This window comes from Hyperoodon ampullatus (genome assembly GCF_949752795.1).
Source record: "Hyperoodon ampullatus genome assembly, chromosome: 5".
Taxonomy (NCBI): domain Eukaryota; kingdom Metazoa; phylum Chordata; class Mammalia; order Artiodactyla; family Ziphiidae; genus Hyperoodon; species Hyperoodon ampullatus.
In genome coordinates this window covers 14,920,439-14,938,745 of record NC_136918.1, presented here as the reverse complement: position 1 = coordinate 14,938,745, position 18,307 = coordinate 14,920,439, and the positions used below count along the sequence as shown (strand labels likewise).

The 18,307-nt window shown below is 38.6% G+C and overlaps 1 protein-coding gene across 1 annotated transcript in view; it reads right to left on the bottom strand.

The window, feature by feature from the left end:
- CPB1 (carboxypeptidase B1) overlaps positions 1–18,307 on the bottom strand; it is a gene marked incomplete at both ends in the record, with an annotated part of 39,840 nt that overhangs the window by 4,205 nt on the left and 17,328 nt on the right. The window contains 6 exons of the mRNA XM_079704581.1: positions 9,583–9,785; positions 10,485–10,575; positions 10,665–10,775; positions 13,089–13,190; positions 14,011–14,112; positions 14,201–14,300. Coding sequence (XP_079560707.1) covers positions 9,583–9,785; positions 10,485–10,575; positions 10,665–10,775; positions 13,089–13,190; positions 14,011–14,112; positions 14,201–14,300 — 709 coding nt within the window. The remainder of the gene's footprint in view (positions 1–9,582; positions 9,786–10,484; positions 10,576–10,664; positions 10,776–13,088; positions 13,191–14,010; positions 14,113–14,200; positions 14,301–18,307) is intronic.

Below are 18,307 nucleotides of genomic sequence, written 5' to 3'. Positions count from 1 at the left end.
TGCTCAGAATACATTTAAAACCATCTTTTAGAGATGTGAAACATGGTGAGGTACTTGTTCTTTTGGTAGGCAAACAACATGTTTCCTACTGTTCTACAATTTCTTTAACTTGCGATTCATCCAAGGAAATTTCTAGTTACTTATTTTTCTGTAAGGCAGAACCTCTAATCCTAAAGAACTCTTATTCCTTCCCTAGCTACCTTCCTCAGGCTTTTCTTCTGTTCTGCTTTTTTCCCCCCTTAAACCTTGAATTCTTACTTTTAGTTAGTAGAAATAAGATTCTAATGAATTCCAGGCATGTAATGTACAGCAGGGGTCCCCAACCCCTGGACCGTGGACCAGTACTAGTCCGTGGCCTGTTAGGAACCGGGCCGCACAGCAGGAGGTGAGTGGCGGGTGAGTGAGCGAAGTTTCATCTGTATTTACAGCCGCTCCCCATCGCTCGTATTACCGCCTGAGCCATCCCCCTGCCCCACCCCCAGTCCATGGAAAAATTGTCTTCCATGAAACCGGTCCCTGGTGCCAAAAAGGTTGGGGACTGCTGCTGTACAGCACTGTGACTGTAGTTAACAATACTGCGTCGTATACTTAAAGATGGCTATGAGAATAGAGCTTTAGTGTTCTCACCGTAACAACAAAATGACAATTATGTGAGGTGTAGAGGGTGTGTAAACTAATGTGGTAAACATTTTACAGTATATACGTGTATCAGATCATCACATAGTACACCTTAAATTTACACAGTGTTATATGTCAATTACATCCCAGTAAAGCTGGGAAAAAAGGAAATTCTTCAGGATTAGTTCCAAATATGAGAAGTTATGATGACTATAGACAATTTAAGACAAGATCATTGTCTTTATCTCTTGACCTCCTGTGTGTCAGATGGCCTTCAAGTCTCTCAATATTTTTATTGGTGTAACATAAGAACTGAGTTATCTGGCAAAATGGAAGGGGCTTACTTGTGATCTGTTATTGCTTCTGATTTATTAACTTATCCATTTAGTCATAACTACCCTTAGGGCCACACAAAAATGTTTAGTTTGACTTTCCTCAGAGCAATAACCAAGTGCTTTCTAAGCCTTCAGAGGCATCTTTTGGAAACAGTTGCTCTGCCTGTGACACTGAAGCAATATCTAAGATTCATGTTAACTTAAAATGGCTGTTATTTTGTTCCTGTCACGGGTGCCCACTGGAGGAACATCTAGTCTGTGTCTCAGCCTTGGTTCTCCTTGTCCTAAGTTGCTCGCTCATCTTGATATCTCCCTCATCACTTGTCCTCTGACCATCCCCTCGTCATCACATCCTTCAATGGCTCTCTCACCTTCTGTTGAAGTCTGGCCTCCTTTCTTGACATAAAGAGTCTTTGTGAGTTTGTCCCTCTCTTCTCTCTCAGGCTGCATCGCTTGCCGTGCATCCCCATGTTCCTTCCAAGCCAGGTTTCCCTGAACTACTTTCTGTACCCTTCCCCACCTCTCCTTACCTCCATGACATTGGGTGTCCTTCTCCCTTTGTAGGAATTCTCTTTCCCTCTTTGTTCACAGGGAGGCTTGCTATTGTTCTTCCAAATTCAGTCTAAATGTCATCTTCTTTGCAAAGCTGCCCCCAACTCTCTTAGGGAGCAATGAGCACCCCTTCTTTGTGAGGGCTCACATGTCTCTATCAGAGTTCCTATCACTCTGTGCTGTAATCATTTGTTCTTGCATCTATTTGTCCCCTAGGTGAGCTTTTTGTGGGGGGAGGATTCTTGGCTATTCATTTTGTATCCTCAGCAGATTGCATTAACACCTAGCACATTGTTGGTTGGTTGATTTAGTCTCTTCCTAGGGCTTCAGGTGAGCCAGATTTGGATGGGGGTGCAGGGTGCTGAGCTCTACAAAGGCTGGACTGTGACCCCCCTGAGTGGAGATTGAGGATGCTTGTGGGGAGAGTGGTGGTACCATGTCGTGATGGTTGATGGGTTACTACATTTAGACATTGACCTCTGCTGGGCACTTAACTTATTTCCTTTGATTAAAAAAAAAGTGAAGTCTGTAGACCCTTTCTCTCAGCCCCTCTGAGGCCAAGAGACAAAAAAGTCAGAGCAGACTTTAATCAACCAAAATATCATATTTTAAGTTCCAAGTATTGTAACAAAAATCCCTGGAATCAGTGTGGGTCTTTTCTTTTTTTTTAATAGTTCAAATACTTTTACAAATGTTGCTCATTTATCTTCCTAACATTATCTGTCCACATTTCATCAACACAGAATTTTCTAGCAGAATGGAATGCCATGGGGGCAGCACGCTTGGTGGGAATGTTCCAACCAAGCTGGGTGACTGACCCCTGCCAGAAATGGTAGAGAGAGAGGGGTGATTCCTGAATTTGCTAAACTATTAGAGAGGTAACTCCTTTTCCTTGTATGTTTCTGTAAAAAGGGACTAAGACAGCTGACAAAAGACTGGCAGAAACAATAGTACATCAGAGAGCATGATCCATGTCTTGAAACTCTAATTAATGACATTTTCTATATAACCTGTCATTTGAGGGAGATCTTACATCCTCGCTCAGTGGGTTCAAAATAAGAACTAACATTTACATAAAACCTTAGACTTTGACAAAGAGCTCTTGATAAGAGCTAGATATTTTTATCCCCATTTTACAGATAAAAGAACTGAAACTCAGAGAGGATAAAAGAACTTGCCCAAGGGCATGCAGCCCCATAAGTGGCTGACTTGAGCTAGGTTCTTCTTGCTTTAAATCCTGTGCTCTTTTTCACTTCTCCTTGTGGCCTTGGAATACTTCAAAAGAAGTGTTGCTAGAGCTGGTTTTACCAGTTGTAAAGAACAGAAGGAAGCTAAATATAAATCAGCCTCAGAGAAAACTTTGCTTTCAGTCAAGGCCAAACATGGCCAGCCTTTATTAATCCTTAGATATGAGTTTCCTACCACGTCTTATGCATGTTCTCTTTTGTCACCTGTTTTCTTAAAAAGAGGCCTTGGTCATAGAGCAAAAGACAGAGAGAGTCTAAAATGTCACATCTAACTCAAAGCCCAAGAGACAAAGGACCAACTAGTGTAACGTTTCCCCAGGCTCTGAGCTCCAGGGGGCTGGTGAGATGAATAAGGTGAGGGTGTTCTTTTCCACTGACCTGCATTCCTAGGTAACATGTGATCAGGAAGCCCCGTCTCGTGACTGTGCTCATGGTCCTCATTGCAACCTCTACATACACAGCCAAGTGTCATGACAGTGGGGTCTTGCCTCTTCTAATCTTCCCCTGGTCCATTATTACCGTACAAGAAAACGAAAGCCCCAAACTGACGGTAGGGTATATACCAATTCAAAGGAAATTTTCTTCAGAACTTTGTTTCTAACTTGAAGTTCTGAGTTTAACCATCCCTCTGGGTGAATACATGTGATAATGGAAGCATCAAAATGATCTTTAGCGGCAGCTTCCTTCCTTCTGTCCTGTGATAATGGGTAGCTTACGCCAAGGGACCAATGGGGAATTGAACTTTTATAACTTGGGTGCAAAAGGAGAAGCCTCCAAGGCCTACTGAGGCAGGGACTGAGGAGAAAGCCTTTGAAAGAAATATGTTTCTGAGAAAAAGGAGGAGAGTAAACAAGTGCAGGCTCTGGTTTCAAAGCCTTGAGATGAAGAAAAGGCGAGGAGTGTGGGAAGGCCAGCTTTAGAGAGCAGGGCCTGTCTATTCTGGCAGACTCCATGGGGAGCGTGGCAATGCTTTCGCTGATGGAAACCAAATTCTTTCTTTGGCTGATCTGAATACATATTTTTAAAAGTTTTAAAATTTTTAAAATACTTTAAAATTCAGGTAAAATGTGAAGCATGAGTCAGCTGAAGTTGCAAAGTCCAGAATTTTTTTTTTTCCCCCCCACCGGTGGCAGTGGTGCTTCTTCCAAATAAATGTTAAAAAAATAAATGCCGTATGATGGGAATGTACTCTCCCGCACTTGAGATGTGCAGAAAATTGTAAGCTCTTTGTGAGGAGATGTAGGATCCTGAAAGCCAGGGACCTTTGGCCAGGAATGAGACTTTCCTTACCTTTGCTTAAAGCAGGGTTTCTCCACCTTGGCACTTGTGACACGTGGGCTGGATGATCCTTTGCTGTGGAGGCTTGTCCTGAGCTTTGTAGGGTGTTTGTCAGTCTCCCCTGGCCTCCACCCAAGGCATGCTGGGAGCACTCCCACAGTGACAACAATCAAAAAGGCCCCCCACCCCCCGCCACAGATGTCCTCTGGGGGAAGGGAAGGAGGCAAAATTAGCTTAAAGGAAAGTCAGATAAAAGATGTAATTATGTTAAAGAAGAAAGTATTTTAGAGAGAAGAACTGAAAAAGAAGACAGCTGGTTTTAAAGGTGCTCTGAATGCCTTGTTTTCCTCTGCTGACGAGAGTACAAGTGTCTCTGAAGCGCCGCTGCTAGGTCACACCGGCCAAAATCACAAAATCACACTGTACCTGCAAGGTTGCCAGATTTAGCCAAAAATGCAGGATACCCAGTTAAATTTAAACTTCAGGTAAACAATGAATGCTTTTCCAGTATAAGTCTGTCCCATGCGATATTTGGAGCATACTTAAACACTAAAAATTATTTGTTGTTGATCTGAAATCAGATCTAACTGGGAGTTCTATGTTTGACGTGGCCATTCTGTTTACCAGGTTACTGGCTCCAGGGCCCGCTGTGATCCAGGAGTCATCCTGACATTAACGTCCCTCAGTAACCTGGTTACCTCCCTCCCACTCTTCCTTCGAGAGAACATTCACAACAGGCTGAGCCTCTCTGCTCCCTTCCTCGTGGCAGGAACCATGGTTTATGCTGAGCACTTAATAGGTGCTCAGTGGAATTTCTGGTGATTGCCTGATGAGTCATGTACTGACCAGGCCCTGCAGGAGAATTTTAACAGGCCAAAAAGCCACTTAAAATGTATAATGGTGAATCAGCAACCGGTTTCTCTAATCAAAGAAATTCTGCAGTTGTCATTGAAATTTTTTTTGTCTTATAAGTGAGATTAGAAATTCTGAGAAAATTCCTGAAGCAAATGTTCTGTGCCTCCAGTCCTGTCTGCCTTAGCTGCTGGCAGCCTGCCTGACGCAGGGACTGTGACCCTGTTACTCTTGTTATTAGGCAAGGACGTGGTGACAGCAGTGATGCATGTGCGCATGGCCCTGCAATTGTCCACCTCCTAATCACAATATTTCTTCCCCCCTGATTTTTATGTTTATCTCTAATCATAGTCTTGGCTTACGATCACGTGCTTGGGTGGAGCAGTGAGTTTCTGTCTTGGTGGCTCATTAAGTAAAGCTTTAATTAAGAGGTAGTGAGGTGTCTCTGGACTAGAAGGTGTTAGATTTTAGAAATGGATTTCTATCTTTTGGTCAAGTTTAATAATTTTTCAGAAATTTTTAGACTGTCATATTTCTCCTGGTTAATATACATATACCCATGCAAGTACTGGCCAGAATCATGAAGACTGGGCCCTGAGAAGTCAGGGATCTTACTTGACCAGTGTAAATCCTTAGCAATGTCCGGGGTTGGAGGTAATAATGATATATTTGTGAGATAAAAGACTTTATTTAATGAATGGCCTTTTGCAAATCGGCTGCATGGAGCACCAACATAGAACACGGCCTCACAAATATATGTGTGTGCATCTTTGGAAGTTGGGGCAGCTTAGGAAATTCTTCAGCATCTAATAGCTCCATGCCCAAGGCTGCCTCTACTACTGGTGTTGGCTTAACCAAGCCTTCATTGTCTAAGCTGGAAAATGAGAAAGCAGAACCAGAGAAATTCCAGATTTCCACCTGTGAAATTCTGCGCTTCTAATGTAGAAATGTAATGATAGGTGCATGCCCTGGATTGGCATCTTTGTGTAGTATACATCAGCTTTCCATTTGGTCAGTCTGGGAAATGGGTGAAGATACTTAGTTGATTGGTTATTATTCTGGGTTTCTGCTTTTGAATTTAGAAGAAGTATTATAGTAATAATTATTATTAACAGTGCCATGTGTGCTTCTTTGGGGGGAAGGTAGACCAAAGATTGGGAGCTTTTCCATGCTCAATAAATGCAAAGATATGGATAGGTTTGGGAGCCTTTTCAGTTATGTCTCCTAGTTTTTATGTCCTCTGATGATAAAGAGGTCATATAACTCAATATTTCATTACCCTTTAGAATTTTGGAAATGTAAAGATATTCTTTTTCTAGATCTTAAAACTTCCTTTGAAGATAGTGATAGCCTTATACTGAAGAAGTCAACACTGAGGGACTGGACGTTTATGAAGTCATTGGAAACTCACAGTGCGTTTTGTATTCTTTCTTTAAATAATGTATGTGTGTAAAAACAGTTTGCAGTCAGGAAAGCATTATGCATGTAAGACACTGTTATGTTTCCTCAAACTTTTTATTCATCTGCTGAAGATGTATTTTTGGTAGCCTTTGTAATCCAGGCTATTACTTCTGTACTTTTACTTCATTGGTCTTTTGCATTCCCTTCTCTGCCTTTCTTCCCTCTGAAGGTTGTCTCATGATATAAGTAATTGTCAGGTAATCTACATGTAAGATCTTTCAGAAATGAAGCCGTATACATTTTCATCACGACTCAAATGTCAAAGGATTGCTACTTACGGTATGTTCTAAATTTGAACTGAGAGTGCTAATGTTTCTGTACAGAATAATTTCCTTCCAATTATTTCACTGAAGCATTTTTTTAGCTACAAATATGATCTTCTAAGTTTTATATGTATAAAGAAAAATAAGAATCATATATGTATGTATATATATATATACACGCATATATATATATGCTAAAATCTGTAGAAGACAAAGTCTGCTTTGTAGTCCTGTAAGAAAATTCTGAGTTATCTATAATGTGGTATGGTGCCAATAATTCATCTTATTGGTCTTTTACTATCTTTTGTTTTCTACAGTGGGGTCACATTTTTCTAATTGAGAATTAATATGGAGACACTAGATTTGGGTGGAACATTCATCTTTCTAGGTCAAGAGTTTTACTTTTTTAAAGTGATATCCTCATTACAAATAAAAACCATGGAAAAGCCAGTATCTTTCTTCTTGGGAGACTCAAATTCTCTTTTGGCTATACATGTATTTGTGATAACACTATAGTTATGAGTTGTTCTAGCAAAATGTTCTTAGGAAGTAAGTGAATTGGATTTATACAAAATAAGAAAAAGACTGAAAGGATTTCTAGTTAACTCTTCAAATGATTTAAATCGTTTTGGGGTGCCAAACTAAATTCAGATCTCAAATGAATCAAATAATCAAATAATATTCATCTTAGATTTTACTGGTAGCATTTAAATATCTCTTTTAAGATACTAGGCAAAATTTTAATCACAGAAAAGATTATTGGAAATTAAAGTAACTTTTAAATCAATGTGTGTGATATAAGTGCAAAGAATTTTTGTATTTTATTCACCTATCTTATCATGCTCTAGAAAACATAAGAAGTAACATGTCCTTTTCCTTGAATTTATTAGATTTGTGGGTATAAATTTAAACAAGGTAAGATTATTTTGTGGTTTATGCTTGTTGAGAATTGATTATGAATATTTTACTTTGATATAGTTCTGGTTCACTTCTTTGTTAATTAGAATTTAAAAACAATTTTGGAGGATGGAATTTCTAATATACATATATATATATTTTACTATTACCTCTCTTTCCTTGATTTTAAATAAAGAAGTGATTCTTAGAGGAAAGTATCAGTGGATCACATTCTCTGGAATGGTTTCACACCATTTGGGGCACATATTGAATTGGCCCACTAAACTCACTTTGAGTCTTGGGTCTTTTCCTGGAGAAACCACAGGAAGTAGCAAGAATTATTCATGAGATTCTAAAGGTAGAACTTACTTGATTCTTTTTTTTTAAAGGAAAGCTTGTAGACTTCTAGAGCAGTCAGATACTATGTTATTGTATGGAACCAGTGGGGCAACAAAGTTTTCATCACTAAAAGGGCTTAAACTTATTCCCCAAGTAAGAAAAAGTATTGAAACTTTGTGCAGCAGCTCAATTCCAAAGAACACTTTAAGCTTTTCTGTTAGCATTAGTCTTTTAGTGTTTATGTTTAAAACTAGTTATTAAGCAAATTGGATATATTGGTTGTTACATTTAATATGGTTTATAATTTTAGTTTTAATATTTTACTTACTAACTCATTCGTGCATAGCTTTTATGGCTTTGTCTTTTTCTCTTTTGATGTGGTACAGCTTAAACATATTCACATGAATTAAGCAAACAACATACCCCCACCTCCTCTCCTCTGGTGGCCCTGGAAATCTAGGACTGAAATGAGGAGCTGACCACACCCATCTCTGGGACAGCAGGCCTGTGAGCACCCCCTGCTGGGAACACTTACAGACTGAGCCTAATTGGAAAACTGAAATATTTAATGGTTCCAACTAATGATGTCCTCTTTTGTTTTTTGGCTACAGATAGGGAAAATGAGAATATTTTCCTGAAATGAAAAATAGCTTTTTTTTTAAAGAACAGGACCTGGCTAACTATTAGCTATCAGTTTTCTAAGAAGCTGAGTTATTTTTCCATTTTGCTCTTCACAAAATATTTACAGCATTACATGTTTTATTTGGTCTCTGAAAGACTGAATCTGAAAGTACAAAACAATTTCCAGTTGATAAAGTTATTGGGCCTTTGAATTTATGCATTTAGGTAAGCCAGATATCTATGTCGTTGTCTAGGTGGGATACTTTTTTTTTTTTTGACATGACTCAAATGCTTTAAATCTTACACTTGTTCTTTCAGATCATTGGTCCCAACTTCTGGCAGCCAGATGTTCATAAATTAAAAAAAAAAGTTGTTTGAAGGATTCAAACCTGCTTATTTAAAAAAAATTATACATTGATGTACCATATTTGTTAATGTGAATAGTGTAAAACTCATATTATTTAACTTTTCATGTGGTTGTATCTTGATTCTCCGACAAGATTGCTAATTTTTTGAGTCAGGGATAGTTCATTTTCTTTGCATTATTTCTCATATATAGTAAGGACCCATTCACATCATTTGTTCATTGATTGATTTACATCTGTGTCTCACCTAATCCAACGGTTTAGAAATAAGCAATATTAGGATCTTATCACTTAACCTGATATCAACCAAATGTGCCAAATTCCTAATGACATCTGCTATACTCTGCCTGTGCATGTCAAATCCAGCTCAAGGCAACTTGATAAAATTGACTTTCTGATTAAGATTATGTATGAGGTGAAGGAACTTTGTTGATTACCCCAGATGCGTCTGAAATCATCATGTGTGTCTGTATTGTGGTGAAGCAGGAGGAAGTGGAACTGTTGTCATTTTGAAGATTAGTGAATTAACCTCATTTTGGGGATCATTCCCTGCATCAAAATCACATTTCTTCTAGCCAATTTATCTAGCCAATTTCAGATGCCTTGTAAATCTGTGGTGGTAAGTTTTTTGCTTCTATTACCGAAAATCAAGAATGGAACTTCCAGAAATTGTTTGTATAATTTTTTTTTTTCCAGGAATAGAATTTAAAAATCTCAACAGTGAAATACTATATCTACTACTGTGACTACTTACCAACTCAGCATAGTTCTCGGGGAGTTTGTTATCATAGGAGTAAGGGTAGAGCATCATCTGGGAGTATGAGTGGATTGTCAGATATGCTTTGATGGAAGAGAGGTTCTTGCGGATGAAATTAGCCAGGGCCTTGGTCTCTTTTTCAGATTCTGCAGCAGATCCACAGTAAGTTTCATCACAGGGGTTTTTAGAGGCTCCGACACCTGGAAAAATGTATTGTTGTTGTTAATGGCAAATGGTCATCTACTGACGTTCCCACAGGTCATGTTTCAAAATTTCAAATTAGAGAGTTAGAGAGTTAAAATATAAGTTGTTTTCACAGGAGTTTTTATAATCATCCTCATATATGTGTACATTATAAAGTATGCATACATTTAGTCACAAGAGTAGGGTGTTTTTAAGCTAACAGGCTAAAAAGTTGCATGTGAAATCACCAATATGTCCCTGTGTAGTGCTAAACAATGAGATCAATATAGTGTAAGAAGATTAATAAGTAGGGACAAACTAATATCCATGAGATCTTTCTATATTAGTATAATCATTTACTGAGAGTTGAGTCACAAAATTATAATTATATCACAATTTTATTTAAATAATTGTTTAAATAATTATTTAATGATGGTCTCATCTAGATTTTACATTCCACAAGTAGTAGGATTATGTCTGGTTTGTTCAGTCTTATGTTTCCAGCATCAAGCACAGCTGGGAACATAATAGAATAGGCAATACATTTTTATTGACTGAATAAACAAACTGTTTATTGTCTGTGCTTTCAGAAAGTTAGAACTCTAAAATATAAAAATGTATATTTTTTTCTTATTTTAGACACTATTGTGTTTTCCTGTTACTTTCTTCCTATGCTTTTCAAAAGATGCATGCAAAATGGTCAGCCAGATACTTACTGCACCAACCAGCATCAAAATTTCTGTTGAGGTCTGTGCCAATGCAGGTGGATCCAGCGTTGGTGGAGCGGTTCTTTCTCCACATTCGATACTGAAAAGTGCAGTTTATGGTTAGGACAAGTATAGTAGAAAGTGGTTGGTTTTAATTTCATTAGCCCCTCTCAGTATTGGTTCATATACCTTGGACCAGGTATAGATGTAGCCATCGATATTGAGCACAGGCAAGACATAAAAGTCTAGCTTGTCGAGAAATTCTGTCATGTGGATCTCATGTCCATAGGTGCGAACAGCCTGTGTATAAATTACAAAGCAGAATTTCATGGAAAAATGGAATGCATTATGCTGCTAAAATTTACATAGACTAGATGAATGTTGACTTTCATAACAAAAGTGGCATCCCCTTTTGAAGTAGATATTATTAATATTTAAAAAGCAAAATATTACTGACAGTTTTGTTTAAAATAGTTTCTAGTTCTTCTCTTTTTCTAGGATACTCTGTTTCAGTGGTCTCCAACCTTTTTGGCACCAGGCACCGGTTTCGTGGAAGACAGTTTTTCCACGGACGGGAGGGCGGGAGGATGGTTCAGGTGGTAATGCGAGCAATGGGGAGCGGCAGATGAAGCTTCACTCACTCACCCGCCACTCACCTCCTGCTGTGCGGCCCGGCTCCTGACAGGCTGCGGACAGGTACCAGTCCACAGCCCAGGCCTTGGGGACCCCTGCTCTATTTCATCCATATATAACTCATATAATTATTACTTTTTATTTTAACTATTTACTTTAAAGATGAACAAAAATTCAATAAAATTAAAGACTTTTAAAGAACGTGAATACTCATTTCCTTTGAAATAGTAATTGTAGTAACTTTTTTTCAAAGTTAGTAGGATATGAAGGTAAGAACTTTTTTTCAAAGTTAGTAGACTATGAGGGTATTCCTAGGAAGTAAGGAATGTCTATGGATGGCTATACATGTTCCTAATACTGTCATCTAGAAATTTGTTTAATTTTGGTGAGACCTCCTGTAGATGGTCTCAGTAGAGGAAGAAGAATGAAAAAGCCTCCCACTATGAAGTGAGATCACATTGATGGATTTTGGAGAGGCTCTCACCAAGTCTCAAGTTGCATAATGATGGAAGTCTTCTTCTTATTCCTCTTTCTTGAGAAGGGAACTCTGTTAAGGGTCTAGCTCTCCCTGCTAAGTGATGTGGATACCTATCTATGAACGAAGGACCTCATACCCATTTATTATGTTCTCTTTCAGCCCCAGGATTATATTAAATTTACATTCAACTCTTCCCTAGGCTTGCTTGAAGAAATTTTAAAGATATTTAAGGTTTCTGTGTAGCAACAGTTTTTATATATTCTTCATGGCTCTATACATGTATGTTTATTAAAATAACACATGGTAAAGCATGTGCTTTTTATGTTGGAAGAGCTATAGAAACATGTTCTGTTAGTGGTCTGTGATTAGAGGTAACCGAAGTGATGATGAAAGTCTTTCTTTCTAGAGGGCAGATAGTGAGATACTCACTGAAATTAAATGGTGCCAATTGGTCACATAACATGTCTAGAAACCAAAAGCCTAATGAGTAGATACAGAAGTGCTTTACCCAAAAGAAATTACATTGTATGTAATAATAGTCTTATACTTTTAAAGTATTTCAATATTGTAAACTTTTACTTTTGAAATAATTTTAGACTTGTAGAAGAGTTGCAGATACAGGGTGTTCTCATATACCTTTTACCCAGCTTCCCCGCATTGTAGTTGGTCGTCACATCTCCTCTTATCTGTGACAATTCCTCAGACTTTCCTTTATGACTTTGACACAGGTGTCGTTAACCTTGTTCACTTGGTTAAGGTAGTTTCTGCTAGGCTTCTCCACTGTAAATTTTGCCTTTGTAATATAATACATATTTTTTAAGAGATACTTTGTTGCTGCAAATAACCTAGTTCTCTTTAAACTTTTACCCACTAATTTTTGTATCCATCTGTAGATTTTCATGAAGTAGTTATTACTGTGGTGTTCTAATGGTAACTTTCTATTTTGCTCATTTGTACATCTATTAGTTGTAATTCTTCTATAAGAAAGAGTTGTTCTTTCTCTCCTTTTTTAAAATTTATTGAATCATCTATATCATTATGGACTCATGGATATTTAAAAGGGTTTTTACATATATCTTAACATTAGAATTATAAAGGAGTGGAAAACAGTATCATTTAGAATAGGGACCACTATGTATTGTTTTCTTTTATTCTGAAGTATACATTGATTATTATCTAGGAGATAATGATCAAGTTAGTGGTTTTTCCACAATCATTAACTTTTAAATGACCTATCCACGATATTTACTACCTGTTAGCCTTTCTACCAAAGGTGGGTAAGAAAGTTAAGATGAGTGAAATACAAATAAATACCATTTGCTAACTGTTTAAAAATTTTGCCTTATCAAGTTCTCTTGGTGACCTTTATAGCTTGGACCTTGGAATTATGAATTTTGTCTATGCTATTATTCTCTTTTATTATAGCTAGGTTACAAGGGATTGATTGAAATAAAAAAAATACTTTCTACTTTCCTCTGCCAGTAATCATTCTACATACTGACCTCTCTCACAAACCACTGGCAAAATGCAGGGGAAATCCACTCTCTGGCATGGAAACCGCAGTCCATGAAAATGGCAGGCTTATTTGGTCCAGGTCTGCCAACCTATTACAAACAAAAGGAAAAGGGAAACTGTGATTCATCATATTCAGGGCTTAACATTCACTACCCATCTGGGCTTTGGACTCAACAGGTGAAACCTGACAGCAGCAAGAGGTACATTCCGTGATTAAATTAAAGCATAATACTAGCACGGTATGTTCTTGCCTCTAGACACTCACAATATTTGAGCTGAAGGCTTACATGGCTATTTATTATTTTTATTAAGCTTGACAAGCTCATATTTTTCAGAAGATGCTTGATTACCCTGCTTAATTGTACTCACATGGAGGTTATTTTCTGCTGCTACTATTAGGGGATGTGACCAAGACAACTGGATGAGTAATTAGAAGTAATCATGATTGTTCCTAATCTTGTAAGAAGTTTTATTCCATGTCTTTTTATTTTCTTCATTAGAATTGCATGATAAAAATGGCATTAGAGGACGACAGAAACAAATTGTTGATACGCTGTGTACCGTTGTCTGATAGATATGAAGTTTATGAACCTCTTTAGCAAATGGATTTGCAAACAACATCTGGGAGAGGACAGTTTCATCAAGGTAGATGATCATTTACATTGCTTACAGGAATGTGGTTAAATTTATAGGACTTCTCTTATTTTATTGCAGTTTTCCTTTTGAATAAATCAAAATAATGATTTAAAAATTCACATATGATAAAACAATCTGGGGAATCTGTTTGAGTCAGGGAAAGAGTTATAACAATGTTTGGGATGAATATATCTGTGAAACAGATGTTAATGTGTTAGAATTCATTGATTTAAAGCCCTCAGACATGGGAAGGTTATGGTTAAAAAGGATTACCTTGAGGAGGTATATAGTGTTTCCTAAAAATGTAGTTCCGATGGCACTGCGAGAGATGAGGTCTGGATTTTCGCTGGTGATTTGTTGAGTCCAAGCCTCTATCTACCAAATGGAACCATTTGTGGATTAATGTGACATTCTTGGTTCAATTCCCAAAGCAATGTCTGTCTAAATCACGTGCGCATCATACCGTTTCCCAGTTGTTGTACTTCTGGTAACTGTGTCCAGTTGCACGGACCCCGCTATCAAACTGAGCCTCCAGCACAGATCTGAGGTTGCTTATTAATACCCTGTAATAAGTCAAAGGGGGGGCTCCTGTGAACATAAGCATGTTTCCCAGTCAGCAAAAACCCAGAATTTCTGCTTTAGCTGATGGTACAGTACATTCTCCATGAAGTCAGATCTGTCCTCTGATTATGCTCTTCAACTTGAGCTACTCATCACAAAGTAAGTAAACCATTGAGAAGGATACTGGAGATTATGAGCAAGGCAGGCTCTTCTTTGGTCCAAACTTCACCTGTTTGGGGGTCCTTGGACCTTAAACTTGGAAAATGATTTCCCTGGTACCTGGGGCATTCTGCATCAGGGCCTTGGGCTCAACACAGAAGCATGCCCTTAAGCCCTATCTATGGTCTTTCTTCCTCAAGATTTTCCTTGTTTTAGCACTGAAAGTCCCATGTCCCAGGAACCTACTCAATCCCAGGTAGATTGGGACAGCCAGTCACCTGAGGCCTTTCTCTAGGTTTTGAGAAAAATATCTTGATGGGTGGAAATTCAGAAATATTGACAAGCTAAAGATTTTTTTAGACCAAAGAATACTGAGTTTAAAGTATTCGTTTCTGCTTGCCTTTCTTTTGGCTGGTTTAAAGTAATGTAAGAATGGTTCTGTAGCAAGGTAATTTGAAAATTGGTGACAGAAACTTTGAGGCTTGCTTATTTCTAACAATGATTATTCAGGTGAAAGGTCTTATTATAAGAGGCACGTGTGAAGGTGTGGGTATATATGACTTTGTTTCTCTTTGCTACTTTTGAGTGGAAAGTATGTTCTGAAGGGACAAAATTTTATGAGCATTAATGTCCTTGATCATAGACTGTAAATATCATGGGCAGTAGTTAGTTTACAGAAACTTCTATTATCCACAGTCAAGCCTTGAAATGTTTTTATCTGACACACAGAGAATTGTAGCCGCATATCAAAAGTCTACTTCTCCTCCGGCTGCCCCAAGGGCATTCTGATGAAGTATGTCAGGGACATCCTCTGAACCTCCCTCCTGGTCTCTCCTTTTGGTTAACTGTGCATGAACTTGTGTCTGTTTATGGAAGATGCAATAAATTAATACTAAATGATATTTGTTTCCTAGCAAGAGGCAAATACTGTCTTAAGGGCTTAACTATCTTAAGGTAGTATTAAAAAAAAAAAAGGAAAAGGAGAAGAGTTTAATATTTATTCCGTGGAAAGAAAATTTCCCATTAATCAGCCATCAGTACTTTGTTAGTGCTTTCATTTCTATGGCTGCTATAAGTTACCACAAACTGAGTGGCTTAAAACAACATGAATTTATTATTTTACAGCTTAGAAGTCCAACACAGGTCTCATTGGGCTAAGATCAACATGTTAACAGTGAAGTGCTTTCTGGAAGCTCTAGGGGAGAGTCTGATTCCTTGCCCTTTAAAGGCTGCCCACATTCCCTGGCTCTTTGCCCTTCTCCATCTTCAAAGCCAGCAACAGCAGCTCAAGTCCTTCTCATGTTTCATCACTCTGACTTCCTCTTCTGCCTCCCTCTTCCACTTGTAAGGACCCTGTGGTTACTTTGGACTTCTCTGGACAACTTAGGATAATCTACCTATTTTAAGTTCAGCTGCTTAGCAACCTTAATTCCATCTACAATCCTAACTTCTCTTTGCCATTAGCATATATTCAGATGTTCTAGGGGTTGGGATGTAGACATTTTGGAGGGACAGTCATTCTGCCTGCTATAGTTAGGAACAATGATTATAGTAAGTGCTATAATTATATTCAACACCCAAATTGGATTGTTAGGGAATAGGGTGGAATTAGAAAGAATCTAGAATTAGAAATCAAAAAATCAGGGTCATAGTTTTGCCTAACATGTAAATTGGTTTCAGCAAAGTCATTTAATCTCAGGGCCTTAATTTCATAATTTGTGTAATGGAATATTTATTAGCTGGTATTCAATGTCCTTTTCAGTTCTAAAATGCAATGACTTGACTCAAATCCCTAGGCCTTGGTCATTTACGTAGATGTCTTCCAAGGTTTATGAAGAAAAAAAATTAAACTACAGTAAAGTTGCCAGCTACCACCTTCATAAACTCTAGGGAAACATTAGAATAGAGATAGTTTAGGTAAATGATTTTCAAATATAGCTAAAAACTAAAAACAAAACCAAAACAAGTAAAACAAAAACCTTGAAAACTGAAAATCAACAGGCAGAAACCTTTAAGAAAACAACTGTATTCCAAGATTATCAGTTTGAAAGAACAAATCCTGCCTAACAAGGATGAACTTCTCTGACAGAATGGCAAAACTAAAAATCCAAGAGGAAATGATAAATGACATCTACTTTCCCTTTAACAAGATTTTCCATTGACAGCGAGTAAAAGAATCATCTAGGTCACATGGCTTCTTAGTGGCTGCCCAGAGAAAAGAAATCATCAGTTAATTGCTCCCAGGCATTCTACAGCCTCAGGACATTCAGTAGACATTTGTCCCTAAGACCATAACCATAGTGATCTCTGACCTACCAGGAACCAGCTCTGAGTAGAGGGGGGAAATAGGGCTTCCACAGCATATTGCAATATCCTTCTTTTGCATACAATCCTTAAATTCAAATTATCTGGGAGAATAAGTGACAATGTGGAGGTTAGTGTTTTATTTGGTACTAAGAAGAGACAATCAGTTAGAGTTATTATTATGTTAATATTTAAACATTTTCATCAATAATCAGGACAAAGAAGCATAATAAAACCAGTTAGATTTAAGATGACACCCAAGAGTAAAAGTGTCCTCTAGTAACTTGCAAAAGAGTATCAGAATGAGGTTGAAATGTGGTGCTTTTGCCTGAAGGTGGGAAATTGACCTTAAATGATCCTTTCCAGCCCTATGATTTTATTAGATTTAGGACAAAGTACTACCTTAGCCACATTACAAAATATTATTACTAAATAATGAGCTTCTATTCTAGGAGATTAAAATAATGACTCATAATATAATAGGGACTGCATTACAGCTCCAAAATACAGAGGCATGTACACTATTTTATACTTTTATATGTTCCTTTTATAGTGCTATCCCACTTCTTCTTCTTCTTTTTTTTTTTTTTCAGCATGCAGGCAAATTAGATAACGGGACTCCCAACAAAGCAAGAAACACAATGTCTGAGGAGGAGAGACAGGAGTTAGTTTTCTCCCCCTTTCAGATTCTTGAAAAAGGAGTATTAGGTCAGTCCCCAGACTACACACCCATTGCTATTGAAGAACATTACTATGTACACATTGTTATCCAAGGACACTTTACTGATCGAATCTGAAATATGCAGAAAAATGTTATAGGCAGATAGCAACAATCAGTCTCTTCCTGCGTTGGATAGGGCATAGACCACCTTACTGAAATTTGTAAGAAGGAATTTTGTGAAGGCCCACCCACCAAAAGATTCTGTCAACTTGGCTTCAGAACCATAAGTGGGAGATTTACACCATCCAATTCCTAGTCTTTCTGTACCTAGGGTGTGACATAAGCATTTAAAAATACAGTTATTGGGGGGGTGAAGTCAAGATGGCAGTGTGGGAAGATGCAGAGTTCACGTCTCCCCACAACTAGGGTGCCTGCCGGATGCTGGTGGGGGACACTGATGCCCAAGGAGACAGGAAGAACCCCCAAGCGAACTGGTAGGACGTGGGAGTACGGAGGCCAGACAGGACCGGTGCCCCTGAGGGGTGGCTGAGAGGGGGGAGGGGTTCCCACCCTGGAGGGACCCTTGGGGACTCAGATCAGGGGGGGAGTGGGCCCAGCGTTTCCTCTGCCCAATAGACCAGGGAAGTCTGCCCAGCTCTCGGGCCAGGTCCTACGCCCTCAGAGGTCCCCTCCAGGCCGGGTTGGTCCTGGAGGCATAGGATGGAACCCAGGAGAGAACAGGAGAGGCAGGTGGGAGGGGCCTTCCAGGACCAGAGGAGTGGAAAGGAGCAGAGGGCGTTTGCCCCACCCACTTGGGCTGAGGGAGCCTGCTGAGCTCCCAGACCAGTCCCCTGCACTCCAAAGTCCCCTCCAGGCCACGTGGGC